Genomic DNA, 24,552 nt, shown 5'->3' with positions numbered 1-24,552 from the left:
GCAACCCCCAAGTCGCAAACCCCACTTACAAGTTTTATCGGTTCGTTTCACAGGTGCCGATGCCGGAGCGGCTTCACCGGCAAGAACTGCACGAAGAATATCAACGACTGCGTCGGCCAGTGCCAGCACGGCGCGCTCTGCATCGATCTGGTGGACGATTACCATTGCAGCTGCACTCCCGGCTACTCCGGCAAGGACTGCGACGTTGACATCGACGAGTGCGCGTCCAAGCCGTGCCAGAACGGCGGCGAATGCCGCGACCTGGTGAACGCTTACGAGTGCGTATGCCCGGTGGGCTTCACCGGCTATCAATGCGAGATCGATCGCGATCATTGCAGCCCAAATCCATGCCGCAATTCGGCGCCGTGTTTCAACACGCAGACCGACTACTATTGCCACTGCCCGGCACAGTGGCAGGGTAGAAACTGCTCGGAGTCGGTCTCGCATAATCCGCAGTTCGGCGCGTTGGACGACGGGCAGTCGGGCTGCGGCAGCGAGGGCACCCCGTGCGGCGGTAAGGGTCGCTGTAGCGGCGGCAGATGCATCTGCGACCCGGGCTACACCGGCGTCCACTGCCACGAGAACATCAACGACTGTCGCGGCAATCCCTGCCTGAACGGCGGCACATGCGTCGACCTGCTTAACTCGTTCCAGTGCATCTGCAGGGAGGGCTGGAGCGGGGATCTTTGTGACCAAAGTAAGTAACGGAACACTCGAAAAGTGCTATAGAATGAAAGTTGATCAATTGGACTCGATATAATGTGTAATTGATAAATGAATTCTTCCAGATGTGGACGAATGCTTGACACAGCCTTGCCGCAACAATGGTACCTGCATGGACGGCGTGGCAGATTTCACGTGTATCTGCCAGGGTGACTGGAAGGGCAAGACCTGTGCGCTGCGCCGCGGTCACTGCGAGCCGGGCACTTGTCGGAACGGCGGCACCTGCCAGGATCGTGGCGACGGTTTCACGTGTCACTGTCCACGCGGATGGGAGGGTGCAGCCTGTCACATCGCGTCGCCGTCGGCATGCACGAGTAATCCCTGCGCGAACGGCGCGACCTGCGTGAACACGGTCGACGGTAGCTACCGGTGCGTCTGTCGCGAGGGCTTCGAAGGGACGAATTGCCGGCGCAACGTGGACGACTGCCAGCCAGTGCCGTGCCTGAACGGCGGCAAATGCGTGGACGGTGACAACTGGTTCAGATGCGAATGCGCGCCCGGCTTCACCGGGCCGGATTGCCGCATCAACGTGAACGAATGCGCGAGCGATCCGTGTACTGGCGGCGCTACCTGCGTGGACGGCATCGCGAGCTACTCGTGCATCTGTCCGCCCGGTAGAACCGGTCCGCGATGCGAGATCCGAACGGCCGGTGGGCCCGGCTGCGCGGCCGCCACGTGGGAGGATGACTGCAACGTATGCGAATGCCGGAATGGCAAGAATCAGTGCAGCAATGTCTGGTGCGGACCGGGCAACTGCCTGAACGGCACCTCTTGCTTGGCCCACGAGGTCTGCGTTCCTAGTCCAGGCGAGAGTTGCCTGGCGCCGCCGTGTCCAGCGTGGGGCGAGTGCCGTCCCATCGAAACTGGGAGGCGAGTCGGCCCGCCCGCGCTACCAGCTCCGCCGTCCTGCTGGCCCGGACAATCCATTCTCGGGCCAACTTGCTCGAGACTTACGATACTACTGCGGAGGGACACCTTGGCGTCCGGCACGTCGGTGGAACTACTATGCCGTCGTCTGAGGAAGCTCCTGGCCGATCCACGAAGGCCGCAGTCGGTGGTGCTGCTGTGCGATCTGAAGCCCGGTGACAACGACACGGTGGAAGTGACCATCTTCTCCGAAGCGGCGGCGGACGCGGCTCGCGATCTCGGCGAAACCCTCAGTCGCCCGCTAGCCAGGCCTCTCGTTTTGGCCTCCGTGCTGGAGGTCAAAGTAGAGACGGCGTTGCTCAGCGAGCCCAGTTCGGCGAGTGCGGCTAATGCCGGCGGCTACGTAGCTGTTTTGGGCGGCGCTCTGGCGACCGTGCTGTTATTGGCACTATTTGGTAGCCTCTGGTACCTCAAAACTATGAGGCACAGATCGAACCTGACGGCGACTACCAGCAGCGAGACCTCGTTGCACCGCCATCGTAGCGATCTGGACGAAAAATCGAACAATCTCCAGAACGAGGAGAATCTGAGGAGATACGCCAATCCGCTGAAGGACCAGGATTCTGAGCCTCGTGTCTCCGTCGTAAGGCCTTTGTCGGGCACTTCGCTCGGCACGTTGACCGGCACCGAGGAGAGTCTTGAAATGGTATCTGAGGAAGGTAGACATCGTTTACCACCGCTCTACAAACCGCCCAGCGCGGAAGCCAGGAACAATACGGCCAGTTTTAGCTACGAGGAAGGACCGCACAAACCTTATAGCAAGCCCAGACTGCAGGAACCGCATCCGTACCCTCATCAGCAGCCAGGTACCAGTCAGAGTCTGACGTCGGGGCCGCATCAAGTGCTAACGGTACACGTGTGATTAAATATCATTAAAATAATATGAAAAACAGTTAGACAGAAGTGTCGGTGATTTTCTTGACTTTTCTTCCGTATGCGATGCACTAATAAAAATTGTTAGGAACTAGAAGGTAATGCTAGAGACTGAATGCTTACTTGGACGATCTGTTTTTTGTGATAATGGGAAATGTGTCGAAATCGACTTTCGATTTCGAGATAACTTGAGACGGCTCTCTCCTGAGGTTCTTCTTTTATGAAAGTTGAACCAGAATATATTAGGGACAAATGCAGAGAAAAAAGAAGAGAACGCATTCTTATTGGGCTCAGCAATACGATTATGTTATAAGATAACGCATAAATTTTTAATGCCTTTCCGCAGCGCATCTTTTTAGGATCGCTTCATTCATAGTATTATTAGAATATGGCTATAAAAATTCTCAATTTCTGAATAATTGTACAACAATATTAGCACGATTATCAGATAGCAAATTTAGAAAACGATTAAAAATTTATTTTCTCTCTTTTTCTCCTTGTCCGGCCCTCTCGCGCTTCTCTATACGACGACAATAAGCGATTGACAATTATAAATAATTTTAATGATAATGATCAGTTGTTATCGTTGTACATATGTACATAGCTCGTACTTATTAATTTCGCTAAGCCTGTCTCTCCTTCGCATCCTCTTCGGCGTTGCCATTCTTCCCCCTTTGTACGCGCCTTGATTTTATATGTTTATATTTAATCTTGTACTCTTTTGATATTATCATATATCGTCGTTGTTAGTATTTTTTATTTTCATAATTTGAAAAATAGAATGGCACCGTCGCACCTACGAGATGTATTGTACGTTCGTCATGTATAATCGTCGAAGCGAAGCTGCGTTTCATTCAAGATCAAGAAGATACATAAACGTAAAGTATAAATAAATTTGATGAAAAATACGAGAGTTTCTATAGGTATCATTTGGGACTTATTTGCGACTGATGCATCGCGCAGACAATCGTTCGATTATAGTACGTGAAAGTGTGCTTTGTATGATATAACGTGGGCTTCAAACGTTCCTTCAGACGATATTATTGTGATACTCATAGAGGAAACAACGTCATTGTATAGCATTACTATGATACTCCGCGTGTTCATTTTACTTCAACACTTGCTCGAGTTTATTTTTTTTTCGCGAAGACACGACACGTGATTTTTACGCGAATGAGAGATACTGCCATTGCGAGAGGATGTGCTATACACGATACGCTAAATCGCGACGGCACATTTGACTTGTAAAGAACATATATTAGCGGCATAAGTGTAATACAATTTTAGAACGTACTCGAACGCAGAGTAAAAACGAACGATGTACATAGTGACGCTATTGCATCGTGGAACGATGTAAATAAATCTAAATACACATGTCCAGATCGTTCTCATCCCCAGTCATTATTGACCCCCCGCCCTTAGATGTGCAATTCGTTTTCTTTTTTTTTATACTAGCGTTTCCCGTATGCCCCAGCGAAGTGTCCACAACAGACTAGTTTAAACTTAAGAAGCGTAGCTCGTTTTAGGAGTACATAGATTTACAGCAGGAAGGAACAAAGTTTTATAATAGATACTTTATTTTGTAGAGAAATATATTATTGTACGAATACATATAGATGAGAGTGAGAGACGATGAATATATATAAATATATATAAATATATATATTATATATTATTTTATATATTATATATTATATTATTTTTATTTTATTGTCTCGTATTAATTATTTCCAGATCATAAGCAATAGTTGATCATTGTCATATAATTTTTTTGTTCACTCGTCGGCTTCGAAGCGAAGCCGATGGCGATAAAAATTTGTCAAACTAATGCTTTTGGTCTAATCGACGATAAACAATTAAAAAAAAACATTCACGCGTTGTGATTATTCGTGTTTGATATCGAGAAATGTGCAAACGAATGCGTGTACATAAGCTCCCTCCTATTACCCCTCTCCTCTCCCCCTCCCTCCCCTCGCATAGATTTGACGATGTGAAGGATTTCAATAAAAAGTACAACTCTTCGACGTGGCGTCTACTATTTATTATACCCTTGCATCAAATGCGTCGATGACAACGCGTCGCGTAATAAGCATTCCCGGCATTGAAATCACTGAGAGAGAACAGTTTTCCTTCTTGTTATGAGAACTGATGATGAGAAAAGAAAGATTAAATATCTTCAGTAGAAGTTAATATATCCGCAATAGAAGTTAAGGAACATTTTATGTAGATCGACAATTAAATCTATTTCATGTTATCTGCAAATCAAATTACAAATTTTGATATATTTTTTAAAATTATTTTTGCAAAGAGTAGAGAAACTTGATTTGCAAAAATTTATGATAAAGTTATGAAAATATCTTTATTGTTCGCTAGCCAATTAAGAAGTCATAAATCCATTCGCTTCTCTTAGATATACGGGCGGCGGATTTTATCAGCGGCGCCGATTTCAATGGCCCGTCACGATTGTTTCATTAGAGATAATACCCGATGCCATTACCATCGAAAGCGCGGCTGAGATTAACAAAGCGAGACGCGCCGGGTCTCCTCTCGTGTACGAAGCACGTACCGCTGAATGAACGATCTGCCGAAATTACAATACAATGGACCAGAAGAGCCACTTGACAAATACCCGGTAGATGAATCATGCACCCTGCGATGAGCGATTGCGGCTCGTGTGAAACGCAATACTGACCGCCGATCGACGCCGATGAAGATGACTTCTTCCGAGCGAACGATAGTTATAATATTCTAAAGACAAAGAACTTATTCATTATGATATACATTTATTTTATAACTTTTATTTAATTTCTGCGAATCTGCAGCTAATTTCACACAGCGAACTGTTGCAAATTTAGAAATCGTATTATGTCTTGATACGATGATATTTATATTTATACAAGCTCTCGGTATATCACCAATTTCGTGAACGAGTAAGAAGTATACAACTCGTAAAAATGGATCTCACACAAGTATTTAAAACTTTAAACCATAGCGATTTCTAGAATGTCCCGATATACTTTCTTCTTTGCGACTGACAGAATAAAAATATGCTAGAACAATTTTCGTGCATTCTGTATTCAAAATAGATTTGCATGTCGAAATAATAATTAACGATAGCGATTGAGATATAATTATAAATAACCTTCTATAAGTCCATGAACATTGCTCAGACATTAGAAGATATAGAAGATGTTGTCGAAGCATTGCAGAATGAAGAAACTGATGCGTGGACCGAATATGATGAAGATGATACTGAATATGATGAGGATGATATTATGGAAGAGGAAGAGAAAGACATCGAAACGGAGTCAGAAGACGAGTCCGAAGCCGTGAAAGAGAAAAGGAAAGACATCGAAGCGGAATCAGAAATAATCGATGAGACTGACATATTGGCTAATTTTATGATGGAATTTGGGGCGAAAAGGACGAAGGAATTGGCGATCAAGGCTAAAGAGGAGAAGAAACAGCTGCGGCATCTGATCCGTGTAACTTGAGCGTGGTAGCTTGGTAGCTTAACATTTCAGTAACATATATACAGAATGTCCTGTATTTTTCGACATTTCGATGTTCCCAGTTCGATCTTATTAGATATGTCGCGATCCCAATAATTAAGCTACCGCAATGCAAATAAGTGACAGGGCCGATCTGCCTTTAACTTTGGGAAACCTCTAGTCAAGTGCTACGATGTGCAAGGTAGGTTGAACGGAAGAAAGACGACGATGCGTCTGAGGAGACGGTGATCACGCCGGAAGACGAAGATATCACCAGTGACAGAGTATCCACTGAGAGTTCGGTTCATCCATGTTTGCGCGAGATATACATCAGCGATTCTCAGCTGAAATTAGTGAATCCGTATACGGTGTATATGGTGCCGAACGATCCCGGATTGCTGCCGGCTTTCTGGCTGTTACGCGAACGCCCGCCGATTTACAGCGCGGATGGCGTGCAGAAATTCTACGACACGACAAAACGCATGGGTTTGAGACCGATCGGCCCATTGAAGGATATGCTCATGACCGATTACCTAAATCTGCGGTATTATGGATTCGGGTCGCCGGTAATGAGAGTGATCTGCGACGCTTTGGCCGACAACACTTTCGTGCGGAAACTGGATCTGAAGGTGCGACAAACAAGCTTGACAATTTATACGAATTGCATAAAATCCTAAATATCTTCAAAATACTACAAAAATGGTGGATTATCTGTTTGAAATTTGTCTACAGATTGGAAACAAGTTCTTGAACTTTTGGCATTGTGATGCAAATATATTACTTCGCGTTGATTAATAAAAATATCTTCTTTTTCAACTAATCGCTATATTTCATTACAGGATAATAAACTGTCCGCGGACGCGTGCCGACATCTAAACGATTTACTGCTCAGAAACAACACGATAACCGACTTGTCACTATCGGGTTGCCGAATTGGCACGAACGGCGCAAAAAACTTGTCCGACGCGATATCGGAGAACACAACCCTGAAGACCCTCGATCTCAGCAGCTGCAACATCGGGAACGAAGGCTTCGAATACGTCGCGTCCGCGTTATCTGATAATCAAGACTTGGAGAGCATTAATCTATCCGACAATCACCTGGATAAGGCGTGCTCGGAAAATCTGCGGGATCTGCTGTCGCACTCGAAAGGCTTGACGCATCTGGACCTATCCTGGAACTCTCTGTACGATGCAAAAATATGGAGAGCTCTGGTCGATGGGCTCAAGAAAAATGCGACACTGCGTTCCCTGAATTTATCTTGGAACGCACTTGATAAAGAATGCGTGCCTCATCTTTACAAACTATTATCACGCTCGCGGAACATCGAGAAGCTGGATTTAAGCTGTAAATATGTATCACGTTATAAGAAAGAATGTTTTCACGCACAATTATAATAGAAATAAAAGAAGAATTTTTATAAGAGATAAGCTTCCTTATTTAAAATCGAGATAGCTCAACTTTCTCAAAGTTCGTGCACATTCCATTATGTTTTTATGATGTATAAAATTTAAAAACGAAATAGAAAGTATCTTAAAATATGAACGTCTAACAATCAGTTGAAATAAATTCCAAAGACAAATGCTACTTTATTTTTTGCGATTCGTAGGGAATAGATTTACCGAAGACGACGCTGTAACCATCACAAAAGCTCTATCGAAAAATAGTACGCTCCAAGAATTACGCCTGGGAAACAACCCTTTAAGAGCACAAGGTGCTTCAGATCTAGTTCACGCGATCACCCCGCAGCTATCGCCCGACAGTGCTTTACGCCTCCTGGACTTGGAGAACGTTTGGGCGAGTAAGGATGTTCTTCACAGCTTGGAGATGATCAAAAAGCTCAGACCGTGGGTCGCAGTCAAGTTGGGTGGTATTCTAAGCAATTATCAGCTCGTTGGGCCGAACGTCAGGCGAATACTTCTGAAGAGAGCGAATTACGAAGCGATGCTGCCGAAACGAAAGAGGCTGCGACGCAACTTTGGCCTCTTCGTGATGTCGCTGAAAGACAAAAAAATATCGCGAGGCACGTTCGCGAGAATTTATCTCGGATTCCTACTTAATTTACAAAAAATTATGATCTTTTGTACCTTTAAAAAAATTAAAAACAAATTTCCTCCTTTTTGCAGCAAAATTTATGGAGTTAGTTCATAAGTTCAAGCTGAAACTTTCGACGTCGCTCGTCGATGAGATTATGAATGCATTTGAAGGGCCGCATAACACTGTCGATCAAGAACTGTTAAAATCATTCTATTTAGAAGAGTACCCGGAAACGACAGCTGCATTATTAAAATTGAAGAAAAGAAAACTTAAGACCGCCAAATAGACAAAAAAAGAAAGCAGAAAGTGAGACAAACAAAAAACAAAAAAATACAAGAAATATAAAAACTAATATTGGAGAGGATAAAATATAAATAAAAAAATATTTGAAAAAATGTACATTATATTATGTAATAAATGATTGAAAGAGAATCTCCTTATAACACTATGTTACACGTTTTTACAGTATAGATTACACCATCAATATCATTTTGCAAAAACTTGTCAAGCACTAATTTCTGCATTTAATGAGGTAAACAGTATCGACATCCAAATTCAATTTAATCTATATAAAATATTCTCGCTGCAATATCATCAACAATCCAATTAATACCGTCGACTAGATTCTCGCCCGTCACGGCGGAGCACTTGTAAATTTGCCAATGGTGAGTCTTTATATTAGGTAGCTCCAGAATGTCGGCTATGTCAGCTGCAGACAATGCGCCAGGCATATCCTGCTTATTCGCGAACACAAGGAGACTCGCTCCCTCCAGCCTCTCCTCTTGCAGGAGCTTGTACAGCTCTGTTTTACAATCATCCAGTCTCCTTCTGTCCGCGCTGTCTATCACCCAGACAAGCCCGTCCGTCGACTCGAAATAATTTCTCCAGTAGGAGCGCAATGATTTTTGTCCACCCACATCCCATACGTTGAGTTTGTATCCGCGATGCTCCAGTGTCTTGATATTGAAACCAAGCGTAGGCGATATGGTGTCTATTGGTTCGCCATTGAGCCTCTTCAACACTGTCGTCTTGCCTGCATTATCCAGGCCCCTGAAATTGTAACACGGCGTTGTTGAAAAGGCAAGTGACGAAACGCATGTATTTTCAAATTATTGTCCTCAATTATTTGACGCGTCGTAAGTTCAGTTAAGCGTAACACTTATTAACCTGCCAACGCGTAAACTAACCACAGGCTGAATATATAAAATAGGTACACAAATGTGAATACGTACAACATTAAAATTCGCATCTCCTTTTCCTTTTGCTTCAATTTTTTCAGCACCGTTAACAGACCCATTGTCAATCCATTAATTGCTCCACAATGTTCAGATCGCTGACGGATAAATGTTTTAAATGTGCGTGAAATTTCGACGAGCTTGACAGAAACGTCTCTAACCTCCAACACTTTTTTATTATATTTAACAAGTTGCGCGCACAAAGCGCCACAGATAACATCGTGCACCGACGAGCAGACGAGGTACCATTAAAGACGACCCTGCTGGGTAAATTATTGCAATTATCAAGCAAGCCCGATAAGTACAAGGATAATTGGAAATATCGTTTTTATCGACTGTCGAGACGGGTTAAAAAAATAAAATTGTAAATATATATATATTATATTTATTAATTCAAATATAATTATTAAAAACAAATTTTAATATTATATAATGAAAGAAGACGAATTGTACTTTCTACAATAATAATATTAGTCAAATAAAAAAGGCCCTCAATGTTTTATTATAGATATTATATTAATAATATCAGATTAATTGACCTTTGAAAATTTGTGTATTAGGGGATACTCAAAAAGGTCCTGATTATTGCCTTATCAGGCGCGCCAGTTTAGAATATTTAATTATTTTTTAGGGCAAACTGGCAAGGTCCTGACTGGTGCCGTATCAAGCATGCCTGGTTTGCCCTAAAAAATAATTTTCTTTTTAAAATATATATTTTAAGGGCAACATAAAAAGGTCCTATTAAGGATGTATGGGTGACATCTCAAAGCATTACCAAAAATCTAAAAATTTCATAGATTGTTCTATTATTACGTCTAAGTATATGTGTAAAATTTCAGCACAATTCTCTTACTGGTTTAAAAGTTATTGTAATTAAGGATATATTGGAGGTATTTCAAATATATTCAGAAAGTGCTGTAAATTGTTTCTAAATTAAATTAAAAATACTCTGTAAAATTTTGAAGTTATTTAAGAGTTATGTATTTAAGTTTAAAGTTGATAAAATTAACATTATCCCTTATAGAGAATCGACATTTTTGCTGTAAATATAAATAAAATATAAATAAACCATTAAGATATTTCTTAAACTTTTTTTATGTGTAAAACATACATCATTGATATTGTATTTTAGGTTTCAAAATTTTTTGCAACAAAACAATTTTTTAATTGTTTAAACAATACTAACTATTTAAATAACAAAAAATCATACTCAAACTGTTAACGGTAATCCCTTCTAACATATAAAAAATTTTGAGTTGTTTGACATATAGGTATATGCAAAGTCTTCTTTTATTGAAAGTTTAAGTTTTAGCAAGGACTGTACGACTCTACATCCTTAAGGATGTATCGGAGGTACAATCTTAGACAAAAGTGCATGAAATTTGAAATACTTGAATATCTACGCCTAACGCATAGTAAATCTAGATGTAAGATACTCAAATGATAGTAGGAGTCTTATTTTTACTCCTAGAAAGGTATTTTTTACTTTACAAATGTTTTTTCATCGAGATACACCCTGGCAAAAATGAGAAGTTTTATAAACGTTTTTTTGATGTTTACGTGAGCGTTTGCGGAAGTTCGTTGAGAGTTTAGAAACGGTCAGTAGAGAGTTCGTAGAGCGGAAATTGCAACGCTGCAGCGTTTGAAAGGCGTTTGTATATAGCGTTTTTGAGAGTTTGCACAGCGTTTACATGACGTATGACGTTTGCTGAGAGTTCTTTAAAACATTTAGAGATCCTCTGTTAAGCGTTTAGGCTGCGTTCAGAAACGTCACCCGGGTACACACGGGTATACTCCCTTCTCCTAACTCGCTGAGATAGAAAGAGAAGGGAGTATACTCGTGTGCACTCGGGTGACGTTTTCGAACGCAGCCCTGATAAGTCGAAAGCGTTTGCTTTCATCATTGAAAACTGCGTGCAGCCTCTATTGAGCTTAACGGGCGTTTACTCTTTTTGTTAGAAGAAACGGCGTAAAGAGCGTTAAATGTTAAAATCTGCTTTTCGCCTCGCAGGGGGTCTGCTTATATACACGGCTGGATGTATTTTAAATGCGAGAAAGATACGCCGCCTAGCGGCATTGTTAGAAGAACGTTTGCTGAACGGAGGGAAAACGCTTGTGTTACGGAGTCGGGAAAAGCGTTTCTTGGGCGTCTGGCGTCTCCAAGCCGTTTGCGTTAACGCCTTACAAATCGTTCACTGCGCCTCTACAATTCGCCATTGTAGAGCGCCATGGAAGAGCGTTTGCTGAACGGATTGAAAACGCTTGTCTTACGGCGTTGGGAAAAGCGTTTGAAAAATCTGACAGCAAACTCTCTGCACGCAGCGTTTACTGAGCGTTCTCTGAAAAGCGTTGCCTCAGCATTTCAGAACTTTCATGAAACGTTATATACAGCGTTTTATAAGCGTTCTGAAAGCGTTCAAAATCCAACGGCGTTGTGTAAGCGTTCTTATAAAGTTTGAAAGCGTATAAACTCTCAAAAAACCCTCATTGAACGGTTGTCAACGCTTTATAAAGCTTCTTAATTTTCGCCAGGGACGTGTTCCAACATTTCTTCTCTTTCATGATTTTTTCATTTTATACGGAAAAAATCAAATCTGTAAACCCGCTAAACAGGGAGGAAAGTGGTTACTTTCCGCCCGCTATGCCGCCTTGGCGTGAAATTGACCGCTTTCGCCCCTCTCTACAGGCATGGAAAGTCGAACTTTCCGTGGAGGTGTTGTGAAAAAGGAATTTTAATTCTGTCAAATTAATACGACGCTACGTGACGGCAAAAAATGCCGGTAAAACAGACGACTCCAGCATCACCTTAAAATTGTTAATAAAATTCAAATATTAGTTTTTTATAACACTACACATACCAGACGCGCACTTCATTGCGCGCGCTATTTAGCTTTAACATTATACTATCACTATTACAATATTAACTTCTTGATGCACACAACTGTCAAAATATGACAGCTGCTCATGAAGTAAGCGCAGCGAGAGAACCAGTTAGCATCGCGGAAAAGAGACAACAATAAACTTTAATAAATTCGAGTATCGACTTTACATGCCTTTTTTAGATATGTGTGGATGGATGGATGGATGGATGAATGGATGGATTATATGTAGGGGAGACCGGGGCTAAAACGTCTACGGGGTAAATACGTCTAATCAAATATCTCGGAACCTGTATATTGTGCGAACTCGCTATTAACATTGTAAACGCTGCTTATAGTAGGGGAGAGTTGGCAATTACCGAGCCCCTAAGAACCGAAGCGTATATCTAAGCTCAGAAATGCTTCAAAAAAACAAACTGTGCAGTTTTAGATAGGTCATTTATTTGGCTATCCATATATCATACCAATAATGTTGAAAGTTAAACACAAACTAAAATATTAATAATTTTTCAAAAAGTGAGAAAACGCGGTATTATCAAACTGGTCTGATAATATCGTGACCAGGTCTGATAAAATCGTGCCCAGTTTAATAAAGCCGTACCTATAAAAATTACTCTGGCTTCAGCCAGTGACATGAAGTAGAACACAATAACAAAATGTTTTTTTTATATGTATGCATTAATATCGTCTAGTTGTCTAGTAGGTACCTACATATAAAAATAAGTGAATGCGTTAACAAATAACGATCATTATAAATTCAAATCAAAACTTAAGCAACGATCTTTTCTGTAAGCACCTTACATTGTAAACTAAACAGTCTTGGTAACTCTTAACACACAGTTATCGTTATACCTATGAGTATTATACCTTTTGGGCGCGAAATTATCAAACTCAATCATTTTACTTTACAACCTTAAAATATATAGGAAAGAAACGCATGTTTCTAAAATCACTTTGCAACCTAATTTTATAGTGTTTTAGCTTATCAAATCCGTCAGGATTATTTCTCTAATGAAAATATTATGTTACTCACCTCTTATCGAAACTACCAGCAAAATTGCAACGAGCAAGCAGAGAAGCTTCCAGAGCGCACTGTGTTTACATGGACGGCCGGAACGCATTGACGGCGCATGCGGGTGGGGTATTTCGTGTTACTCTATGATATTAACATCATTGTAGGCGCGTAATACAAATAGTTATTGAGATAAACAATGGCGCGGAATTGTCAACCGCGCGGTAATTGCCAACTCTCCCCTACCCATGTGACCCCAACGGAGTTTCGGCAGGTTACCTGCCGTGTTATGATTTTTACGAGGGCAAACGTGTTTTCGAAAGGTGAAAGTTACATTTTCTGCGCGTGGAAATTTTGTAATATCTGCAATAATATTTGCTCTCCAAATCTCGAGGTACGTGATTATAAAGAGTAATGCATGCTGAACACGAATCCAGTGTAGTTTTTTCATTATCGTTGATGTCTAATATTTCGTGGGCGATCAAACCTGAAACTTGTGTTTGGGGCTAATCGGTCAGTAAGCAGTCCGGGTGCATTTCCAAGGCATTTTCGGGCTCACTGCATATGGAATATGGATGAGACGGGAATTACAACCGTTCAGACACCGAATAGAGTCATCGGACGTCGAGGAGTGAAACAAGTAGGGCGAGTGACTTCTGCGGAAAGAGGAACCCTTGTAACTATTTTTTAATAATGTTTCGTATAAAAATTTTAAATAAATTTTTATATTTTTCTCTTAAAAAACAATTATTGCATGTATCCTATTATTTTTTTAGGATTAGATGTACGTATATGTATTGAAAATGCAGTGCAGACTGTTATACCCCGGCATTTTTGAGACTTTAATTTTTCCACCGTTGTCGTTTTTGCTCTATACCGGTTAAACAAAGCGACGTAGACAAAAATTTCCTATATAAATTTTGTAGCTAAAGGTTCACTCTTTACAGTGGTATACCACTTTTAACTACAATTATTTATTTTGTTGTTAAAAATCGGCACCGAAAAAAAACGGATTGTTTAGCCCCGGTCTCCCCTACAAAATTGAAGAGAATTAAAAATGGCTACGTTTAGCAGAGAAAGCAGCTTTGGAACTTTTGTAAAATTCGTAAATTTGATTTGTGTGCTTTTAGCTCTGATAAAAATTAAAAGCATACATCAATCAGATTCCTAAATTTTACAACAATTGCAAGGCAGTTGTGTCTCTGCTGAACGCAGCCAGTGACTATACTAATAAACGGGCTGGATTATCTTGCAAGCAAAATAAAACTGCAGAATAAAAAAGTTTTTACTTTTTCGATCGGTATATTGATGAGTTTTAATGTTTAATATTATAAATATAAAATAATAACTATTTTTGATTGACCGTGGAAAGATATTTTTAACATTCTTTTGCTTTTGCTTTCATTGAAAGACATAAAAGAGATGACGAAAGAGTATTTTTTTATACGATGACTTTTTCAATAAGATCAAGAGATGCCTTTCACACAGTTTTTTGTTTTATCAAAAAGATAACTTAAGAAAAACATTATTTTCGTTATCTTTTAGTGTTATGTGCGTCCAAGTAGAGGACGCTAGTTTAGTCCAAGTAGAGAACGCTACTTATACCTATCTGCTTGTGTCCTTCCATACCTCTACCCTCTAGCTAGTATTTTTTTTTTGCTTTCCAGTAATTCTGAATCTTTAGGATGTAACACTTTTCAGGACCATGTATTTTGTGGAAGTCGCAGTCTAGTATATATAATATAGATGTGAACCTACACAGAAGTAGTATGCGCTCGCCACGTGTTCCAACATTTCTTCTCTTTCATGATTTTTTCATTTTATACGGAAAAAATCAAATCTGCCTTGTTGATAAACAGTGAGTGTATGAAAATCGATAGAAATTGGTTTTTCTGATTAATTTTTTTATTCAGTTCCGAGTTAAATTTACGGTAATCCTCTTTATTCACTGTGTCATCTTGTTTGACTTATTATTGTTGTGGAGTAATTTAAATTTTGTAATTTTCTTGTTTTATCTTTTGTGCTCGTGCACGTGTGTGCCACGTGGTGGTTGAAGAACATAGATCTCGCGATATTTCAGGGCTGCGTTCCAGAATTACACTTTTAACGCTCGAGCGTCGTTTTATCTTTGTTACTCACAGAAAGTTGAACAAGGGCAGAGCATCCGCATATTGCTAAGAGCGTGGTTCTGGAACGCACCCCAGATTAATAAAAAAGAACTTTTTTTATATTAAAAAAATATAAAAAACAGTTATTTTCTTTAAAATAATTAATTATTAATAATGATATACATGCAGACAATATTATAACGTCAGTACTAGCAATGTGAATGGAAGCAAGATAAACTTAGATTATAATCTTACCGCTATAATTATATGATGCTACAATGTGCTAAAAATATGATATTATATTACATTTTAGCATATACTACAAAACAAGAATTTTTACTCTCCATATTTTTTGTCTTTTTTCAGAGAGAAAATATGACATCCCATCATCAACCTTTATACTGCAAGAGTTGTAATCGATATCCCTATGTCGGCAGACTATCCGTAGAAGAAGAGGATAGTGTTGACTTCATCTATCAATTTGTGAAGAAGAGATTTGTTGGCGAGAACCACGAGAGTATTAGCATATTTTGTACTGCCCCTGATATAATTGGGCCACCCAAATTTTCAAACTACGGAGAACTATTTCATCTATCATGTTCTTTTGGAAAAAATTATGTTAAAGTATGTGTATTTCCTAGTATTATCTGTTATTGTCCTGTACAAAGTAATCGCTATCTATAAATTTATGTTACAATAAGATTTTCTACTATTTGACACATTTTGATTTTCTAATATAGAGGGAGGATGGTATCAATATTTCGATATCTCCATGGCAAAACAAAGATTTCATGATAAGACGTATTATTAATGTTGAATTTTATACATGGTCGGAGACGACGAGCAAAAATAACTATATTGGTATGTAATACTTGAATTAATAAATAATAATATATTGTTAAAGAAGATACTCTTTTGTTAAGAACAGAGTATAATTTTACTTTCTATTTTGAAGATATCGAGTTTCACGAAGCTGTATATCCAATCAGAATCTGTATTTACGAAATATATAATCCTGGAAGCGTAATTCAAATTTCGGCTCAAGATCCTAATAATAATCAGTGGTTTAAGTTGTGGGATGGATCGTCTCAGATTGTGCCGCCGACATCAAGATTATTTTCTCCACCCTTATCGCATCCGTGCAACTTTAAAACCAAAATGCTCAGACTAGTATTTAAGAAGAGTTCACCTGAATCTTACACAAAGATAGATGCTGTGATGCTTATCGGTACATCAGAACTGATTCTTTCTAGAAATGCTAATGAGAGTTTAACAAATGTGTTAAAAAGAACTAACTCCATGTACTCTCCATGCCATGACGATGTTTATAATTTAACGGCAGATTTAAAAAGTGCACACTTGGATATAGTTCATCTGCAAGAAAATTTCTCAGAATATTGCGTTATTTGTAAAAGGTATTATGATCGAAGATAATAAGTATTTTTTAAATATTTTTTATTCTTTTAATAATAAATATTAATTTGTTCCAATGTTGTTTGCAGCGATATACGAAGGAAGACTTCTTATAAGAATAATATGAGGCACAAAGAAGTACCTCAGGAGGTAATTCCTGCTTATCTGCAACCTAATGAAGAGAAAAACTTGTGTCATAATTTATTAAAAAGTCATTCAAATTATGACAAGGGTTTGAAACTCTCTTCGGATGAATCCAAGGAGCTATCACTTTACAGTTTGTCTGCGTTTCCTGTAAAGTATTCTAAGAAGTCTATTTCTCATAATAATATTTATTGCAATGTCATATCGTGTATTGAAGTTTTATATTTTATCTTTGTAGGATGAAGTACTACTAATAATATTAAAGAACTTGGATTTGATGACGTTATGCCGCATGAGTTATGTAGATAAGCGCTTCAATAATTTAATACGGGACCCTGAACTCTATACACATACGTCTTTAAACATACGTCTTGTTGTAACGGACAAACGTATGCGCGATATATTTATTTACTTTTCATCTAGATGTAAATATTTGCGACAGTTAGATCTTACAGGAAGTGTCTTTGATGTTAAGGATTTTGTAAACTTTCTTGATAATTGCGGCATGCGTTTAACGCATTTAAGATTAAGTAACTGCATATCTGTTAACAGTCGTGCTCTACTTAAAATTTCAGAGATATGCAAAAATTTGAAAGGTATGTATATTTATGCATAAAGTATATATGTACATAATTGTCAAGATTGTGTGTAAATTGCATATAACTTATACAAATTTTTCTTAGAATTGGATCTATGTCATTGTCTTGATATAAACGACGAAGGATTTTCGTACCTCGAGAAACTGGAAGGTTTGGAACGTTTAAACCTTTTTTGTACACGTATAAGCGTTCAACGTCTTTGCAAAATACTGCAAAATAATCAACGGATGCGTGAGTTACAATCGGGAGACTTTATAAACGATGCAATTTTAATAGAATTGGGAAATTCGTGTCGTGACTTGGAAGTAATAAATTCATCTGCACGTTATCTTACACCTCGGGGTATTAGTGCCCTCACTAACTGTAAGAATTTACGAAAAGTGGGCCTTTGTCTGTAAGTGTGTGTGCTACATTTTCTTTTAAAATACACGTTATTGTATACTTTATTGAAATTTGTTTGCTTCTCTTGCGAGCATTTTGAAAAAGTTACATGAATGTTCTCTTTGCAATTAAAGTACTGTACTAATTATATGATGTTTGTTACAGACTCGATTATTCAGTTACTGATGATAGCTTATTTGAATTACTTTCCTCTTATCAAAACTTGCAAGAAGTTTATTTATTCAATGTTGTACTCATTGATCACCGGTTGGAATTACTAGCGCAGTGCAAAAACTTGAAAAAGATATATTTTGAGCTTGTGAAACTTCATAAACTTCATACACCTGATAAATATTCCGTTATTTTCGAACAATGTCCTAAACTGCAAGAGTTTTATCTCATACACTGTGATATAAGCGATCAATTGGTTAATCAATGGAAAGAGAGATATCCGCATGTGTCCGTCTATACATTCTGCTAATAATTTGAATAGTTTTTAGTTTACTAGTTTAGGACACATCTCAATTTACTTTTTACTTACGCTTACTTTTTAAATTTTTATACTTACAAATTTACTTTGTAAAAATTATGTGGCAAATTAGGTTGTAAAGGAAGTTAATATCTAATAAAAACAAAATATTTGATTATATTTATTTATAATTTTGTTATTTTCGAACAGTTTTACCTTTCTTTTCTTTTTCATAATTTGACTTTTTTGGGCGACGGTGTACGTTTTTTACTGAGAATAGTTCAGCGAAATACTGGTCTTATTTATTAGCAAGTGAAGGTTCAGAACTAAACTTCACCGATTTCGATGAAACTTAATAGGATTTACAGAGAAAGTTCCCTTGAAATTAATGATATCTCTATTTATAGGTGCAGACGGTCAATCGTTTCCGAAATACTTTATAATAATAAATTTAGTAGCGCCTTAGTACAGTTATTAGGACACTTACATACGAATATTTATGACGTAGTGATAACTGTTATTCACATGCAATAAATTTGAAAACGTAATGTGAGTGCCGTAAAAGGCTTTCGCGTAAAATAATTTTGGAAAACTACGTTAGTAATTTTTTAATAAAATAATTATATAAACGTGTGTGTGTGTGTGTGTGTGTGTGTGCGTGTGTGTGTGTGTGTGTGTGTGTGTGTGTGTGTGTGTGTGTGTGTGTGTGTGTGTGTGTGTGTGTGTGTGTGTGTGTGTGTGTGTGTGTGTGTGTGTGTGTGTGTGTGTGTGTGTGTGTGTGTGTGTGTGTGTGTGTGTGCAATATGACGAATCAACCAAGTACTCGGCAGTATGTACTGTTAAAACTTAATATTTATTATTGTAATATTCTTCTCTGAATAAAATAAAATGTAAGTGATCAGAAGTGTTTTTTTCATCCAAATATCTTTTTTATTAAAAATGACACGCAAGAATTCTCAGTGTATCATTTCTTGCTTCCAACATGGTCACAATGGTTGCGTTCAGCAGAAAAAGTTATTTTACAACGGTATAAGTTTTACAATTTGTAAAAATCGCGAATTTGATTAGTGTATACTCTTAGCTTCGGCCAAAATTAAAAGCACTCACCAATTAGATTCCTAAATTTTACAACAGTTGCAAAGCAGTTTTCTCTGCTGAACGCAGCCAGTGATTATTAACGGTCTACGAACGGATTATCTTGCAAGCAGAATAAAACTGAAAAAAAAAACACTTTTTACTTTTTCGACCGACATTTTGATGTTTAATTAGTTTAATATAAATATAATATAATAATATAAAATAATAACTATTTTTGATTGGTCGAAAAAATATTTTTAACATTATATTTTGTTTTTATTTAAAGAAATTATAAAAAAGATGACGAAACGGTTTGTTTTTTTTATGATAATTTTTTTCAATAAGATTAAAAAGTATCTTTCACGTATCTTCTAGCTGTGTCAAAAAGATAACTTAAGAAAGACATCGTTTTCGTTATCTTTTAGTATTATGTGTTGTCTGGGTAGTTTTCCCAGTAGAAAATTATCTGTACCTACCTACTTGCGTCCTTTCATACCCCCACCCTCTAGCTAGTCTTTCCTTTGCTTTCCAGTAATTTACCTGAATCCTAGGGTTTGGACGTAACACTTTTCAAATAATCCTAGGGTTTGGATGTAACACTTTTCAGATCTATGTATGTATTTCGTGGGAGTTGGCATGAGATGTGGATCTACATAGAAGTAGTATGCACCAGTATGCGCTTACTAACCACGTGTTCCAACATTTCATCTCTCTCGTGATTTTTTTATTTTATACGAAAAAAAATTAAATCTGCCTCGCTGATAAACAGTAAGTATGAAAATCGATAGAAATTAGTTATTCTGATTAATTTTTTGATTCAGTTTCGAGTTAAATTTTCGGTAATTCTCTTTATTCACTGTAAAATCCTTTGTTCGATTGTTAGCACTGTATCAAACAATGAGATAAAAGATATATTAATTAAGTGTAAAAATACATTTAAAAAAATGTTAGTCACTTAGAAGCGTAAGCGTAGAGAACGTAAAAGCAATTTAAATTTTGCTATCTTTTATCTTTGGTGTTCGTGTAATATGCACGTGTATGCCGTATGTTCTTCTCCCACGTGGTGAAACACTACTACGTGGTGGAACACACTACAACGTATATCGGAAAATTAAATCAAAAATACATTTTTTTTCCAAGTAAGATAAATAATACATTTCGGAAAATCTTAAGTTCTACAATAGACGTAAGAGTATGCGGTAAGACGTAAGCAGTAAAAATTGACCACCCACATTCGATTATTCGTGGATTGTAAAAATTTTATTAGTGAATAGTTTACTGCTTACAGTGCTTACGTTTTACATCTACTCTTATATACGACTATTGTGGAATGGACCTTACTTAGAAATTAAGCGTACCTACTTGATTGTGGAAAATTTGAGCAATCTAAATTTTGTAATTCTTTTGTCTTTTTCTTTGTAATCGTGCACGTGTACCACGCGTGGTGGTAGAAGAATACAGAGCTCGCGATATTTCAGATTTATAAAAAAACATTTTTCTATATTATAAAACTGTAATTTTCTTTAGAATAATCAGTTATTTAATATTTGATAATAATATACATGCAGACTATGTAATAATAATGTCAGTACTAGCCATGTGAATGCAACCAGGATAAATTTAGATTATATAATATAATCTAATTATATTTATTTTTTTATATATTTTAGTTCGCAGACTCATTGCTGCCACATGGTGTTTAATGAAGTGGTTTGCGAGCGTTAATTTATTGTAAGCACTTGAGAAGGACCGGAATCACGGTCGAAACGCGTTGTGCTGTTTAAATAAATATTAGCCAGTTTGGTCGCAGCAAAGGATTTTTCTAATTATATAATCGTACCGCTATAATTATAAATACATGATACTACAATGCATTTTAGCATATACTACAAAAGCAAGGATTATTATTCTCCATATTATTTGTCTTCTTTCAGAGAGAAAATATGACATTCCATTATCAATCTTTATATTGCGAGAGTTGTAGTCGATATCCCTATGTCGGCAGAGTATCCGTAGGAGAGGAGGATAGTGTTGACTTCATCCATCAATTTGTGAAGAAAAGATTTGTTGCCAAGAACCACGAGAATCTTAGCGTATTCCTTACTGCCCCTGACATAATTGGGCCACCTAAATTTCCAAACTATGGACAACTATTTCATTTACCATTTCCTTTTGGAAAAATGTTGGAATGTATATTTCTTGGTATTATACATTATTGTCCCGTAAAAAGTAATTGGAATTTAAACTTACAAGCGTTTATATAGTATTTGACACTTTTTGACTTTTCATTACAGACATATGGTGATGGTGATCACCATATCTCAATATCTCCATGGCAAGACAAAAAAATGTTTCAATTTCATTTTATAAATTGGGATACGTTCAAAAATGAGTATATGAGTATGTAATATATTTGAATTAACAAATAAGATATTGTTAAAGAAGATACGCTTTTGTTGAGAAGAGAGTATAATTATATTTTCTATTTTGAAGATATCGAGTTTCATGAAGCTGTATATCCAATCAGAGTCTGTATTTACGAAATATATAATCCTGGAAGCGTAATGCAAATTTGGGCTCAAGATTCTAATAAAAAGTGGTTTAAATTGTGGGATGGATCGTCTCAGATTGTGCCGCCGACATCAAGATTATTTTCTCCACCCTTATCGCATCCGTGTAACTTTAAAACCAAAAATCTCAGACTAGTATTTAAGAAGAGCTCACCTGAATCTTACACAAAGATAGATGCTGTGATGCTTATCGGTACATCAGAATTGATTCTTTCTAGAAATGCTGAAGAGAGTTTAACAAATGTGTTAAAAAGAATTAACTCCATGTACTCTCCATGCCATGACGATGTTTATAATTTAACGGCAGATTTAAAAAGTGCACACTTGGATATAGTTCATCTGCAAGAAAATTTCTCAGAATATTGCGTTATTTGTAAAAGGTATTGATCGAAGATAATAAGTATTTTTTAAATATTTTTTATTCTTTTAATAATAAATATTAATTTGTTCCAATGTTGTTTGCAGCGATATACGAAGGACGACTTCTTATAAGAATAATATGAGGCACAAAGAAGTACCTCAGGAGGTAATTCCTGCTTATCTGCAACCTAATGGAGAGAAAAACTTGCGTCATAATTTATTAAAAAGTAATTCAAATTATGACAAGGGTTTGAAACTCTCTTCGGATGAATCCAAGGAGCTATCACTTTGCAATTTGTCTGCGCTTCCTGTAAAGTATTCTAAGAAGTCTATTTCTCATAATAATATTTATTGCAATGTCATATCGTGTATTGACGTTTTATATTTTATCTTTGTAGGATGAAGTACTACTAATGATATTAAAAAACTTGGAATTCATGTCGTTATTCCGCATGAGTTATGTAGATAAGCGCTTCAATAATTTAATACGGGACCGTGAACTCTATACATGTTTGAGCATGCGATATATTAGATCTGACAAATATATCTGCGATATATTTTGTTACTTTTCATCTAGATGTAAATATTTGCGACAGTTAGATCTTACAGAAAGCATCTTTTATGTTGAGGATTTTGTAATCTTTCTTGATAATTGCGGAATGCGTTTAACGCACTTAAGATTAAGTGAATGCAGCGAATCTGTTAACAGTTGTACTCTACTTAAAATTTCAGAGATATGCAAAAATTTGAAAGGTATGTATATTTATGCATAAAATATATATATGTATATATAATTGTCAAGATTGTGTGTAAATTGCATATAACTTATACACATTTTTCTTAGAATTGGATCTTTTTCATTGCTTTCATATATACGACGAAGGATTTTCGTACCTCGAGAAGCTGGAAGGTTTGGAACGTTTAAACGTTGGTTTAACATTGATAAAAACTGAACGTCTTTGCAAAATACTGCAAAAAAATCAATGGATGCGTGAGTTACATTTGGGCTTAAAGCGTATTGTATTAGACCCAGTTGCGATAGAGTTCGGAAATTTGTGTCGTGACTTGGAAGTAATAACATGGGAAGTAATATCTGCACCTCAGTGTATTAGTGCCCTCACTAACTGTAAGAATTTACGAAAAGTGAATTTTATTTTTCCGTAAGTATGTGCGCTACATTTTCTTTTAAAATACATATTATTGTATTCTTTATTGATTTGTTTGCTTCTCTTGCGAGCATCTTGAAAAAGTTACATGAATGTTCTCTTTGCAATTAAAGTACTGTAATAAATATATTATTTTTGTTACAGAAGCAGATACCCAGTTGCTGATGACAGCTTATTTAGATTACTTTCCTTTTATCAACACTTGCAAGAAGTTTATTTGTATAATATTGTCCTCACTAATCACAGGTTGGAATTACTAGCGCAGTGTAGAAACTTGAAAAAGTTATATCTTGTTCAGGTGGATTATAATAGACCTGATAAATATTCCGTTATTTTCGAACAAATGTCCTAAACTGCAATAGTTTCATCTGATATACTGTAATGTAAACATTATAAGCAATCGATTGGTTAATCAATGGAAAGAGAGATATCCGCATGTGTCCGTCTATACATTACGCTGATAATTGAAATAGTTTTTGTTTACTAGTTTAGGACAAATTAATTTACTTTTTATATATGTTTACTTTTTATATTTTTATACTTACAAATTTACTTTGTAAAAATTATGTGGCAAATTAGATTGTAAAAGAAGTTAATGTCTAATAAAAACGAAATATTCATATTTATTTATAATTTTGTTATTTTTGAACAGTTCTATTTTTTTATCTTTTTCATAATTTGATTTTTTTGGGCGATTGGTCATTTTTTGCTTGGAATAGTTCGGCGATATATTGCAAAAGCTATATTAATAACTGCATATCTCTTCCAAGAATTTATTTAGAAATGGATCTCCTGTGATACTTTCTTTAGCCACAGTTTTGAAAACAGAAATTAGTAATAATTAAGTATATAAGCGTAAATTTATAAATTTAGTACTTGCTAGATATTGCAAATATTACTCACGCTAATTAGTAACTTATGAATTTCTATAAAATAGTGCGTCACAATTTTCTCAAATTATGTATGTACATAAAGAAAAAAATGTATCATACGAGGTACCGTAAGCACAAAGCAGTCAGTGTTAAGTATAATGCGTCGAATCAATGAATCAACAATCAACGTGTTTACGCATTCAAATAGATTTTCTA

At 37.2% G+C, this 24,552-nt stretch overlaps 4 protein-coding genes across 4 annotated transcripts in view; 3 read left to right on the top strand and 1 right to left on the bottom strand.

Moving 5' to 3' along the window:
• Ser (protein serrate) overlaps nt 1–4,547 on the top strand; it is a 42,224-nt gene extending 37,677 nt beyond the window's left edge. Inside the window, exons 5-6 of the mRNA XM_071716343.1 lie at nt 54–697; nt 789–4,547. Of these exons, the coding sequence (XP_071572444.1) occupies nt 54–697; nt 789–2,512 (2,368 nt within the window). The 3' untranslated portion in view covers nt 2,513–4,547. The remainder of the gene's footprint in view (nt 1–53; nt 698–788) is intronic.
• A 1,131-nt stretch (nt 4,548–5,678) lies between these two features.
• Nucleotides 5,679–8,357, top strand: LOC139778438 (uncharacterized). Its single transcript, XM_071716368.1, has 5 exons — nt 5,679–6,008; nt 6,221–6,643; nt 6,854–7,361; nt 7,624–8,037; nt 8,141–8,357. The coding sequence occupies exons 1-5, from the start codon at nt 5,679–5,681 to the stop codon at nt 8,335–8,337; spliced, it is 1,872 nt and encodes a 623-aa protein (XP_071572469.1). The 3' UTR covers nt 8,338–8,357.
• Nucleotides 8,358–8,440: 83 nt separating this feature from the next.
• On the bottom strand, nt 8,441–9,475 carry Arl2 (ADP ribosylation factor-like 2). The gene is made up of 2 exons (XM_071716344.1): nt 9,284–9,475; nt 8,441–9,101 (listed from the first exon to the last, which is right to left on the bottom strand). Exons 1-2 carry the CDS (start codon nt 9,346–9,348, stop codon nt 8,612–8,614), a joined length of 555 nt encoding a protein of 184 aa, XP_071572445.1. The 5' UTR covers nt 9,349–9,475; the 3' UTR covers nt 8,441–8,611.
• Nucleotides 9,476–14,898: 5,423 nt separating this feature from the next.
• LOC139778429 (F-box/LRR-repeat protein 4-like) lies at nt 14,899–18,471 on the top strand. Its single transcript, XM_071716353.1, has 8 exons — nt 14,899–15,035; nt 15,652–15,909; nt 16,026–16,146; nt 16,241–16,700; nt 16,788–16,992; nt 17,081–17,438; nt 17,526–17,835; nt 17,988–18,471. The coding sequence occupies exons 2-8, from the start codon at nt 15,661–15,663 to the stop codon at nt 18,301–18,303; spliced, it is 2,019 nt and encodes a 672-aa protein (XP_071572454.1). The 5' UTR covers nt 14,899–15,035; nt 15,652–15,660; the 3' UTR covers nt 18,304–18,471.
• Nucleotides 18,472–24,552: the final 6,081 nt, after the last annotated feature.

The sequence above is a fragment of the Temnothorax nylanderi genome, unplaced genomic scaffold (assembly GCF_030848795.1).
Source record: "Temnothorax nylanderi isolate EJ_2023f unplaced genomic scaffold, tnyl_v1.0 TNYL_tig0183_pilon, whole genome shotgun sequence".
NCBI classification, from domain to species: domain Eukaryota; kingdom Metazoa; phylum Arthropoda; class Insecta; order Hymenoptera; family Formicidae; genus Temnothorax; species Temnothorax nylanderi.
The sequence above is the reverse complement of the archived record's forward strand: the minus strand, read 5'-3'. Positions and strand labels throughout refer to the sequence as shown.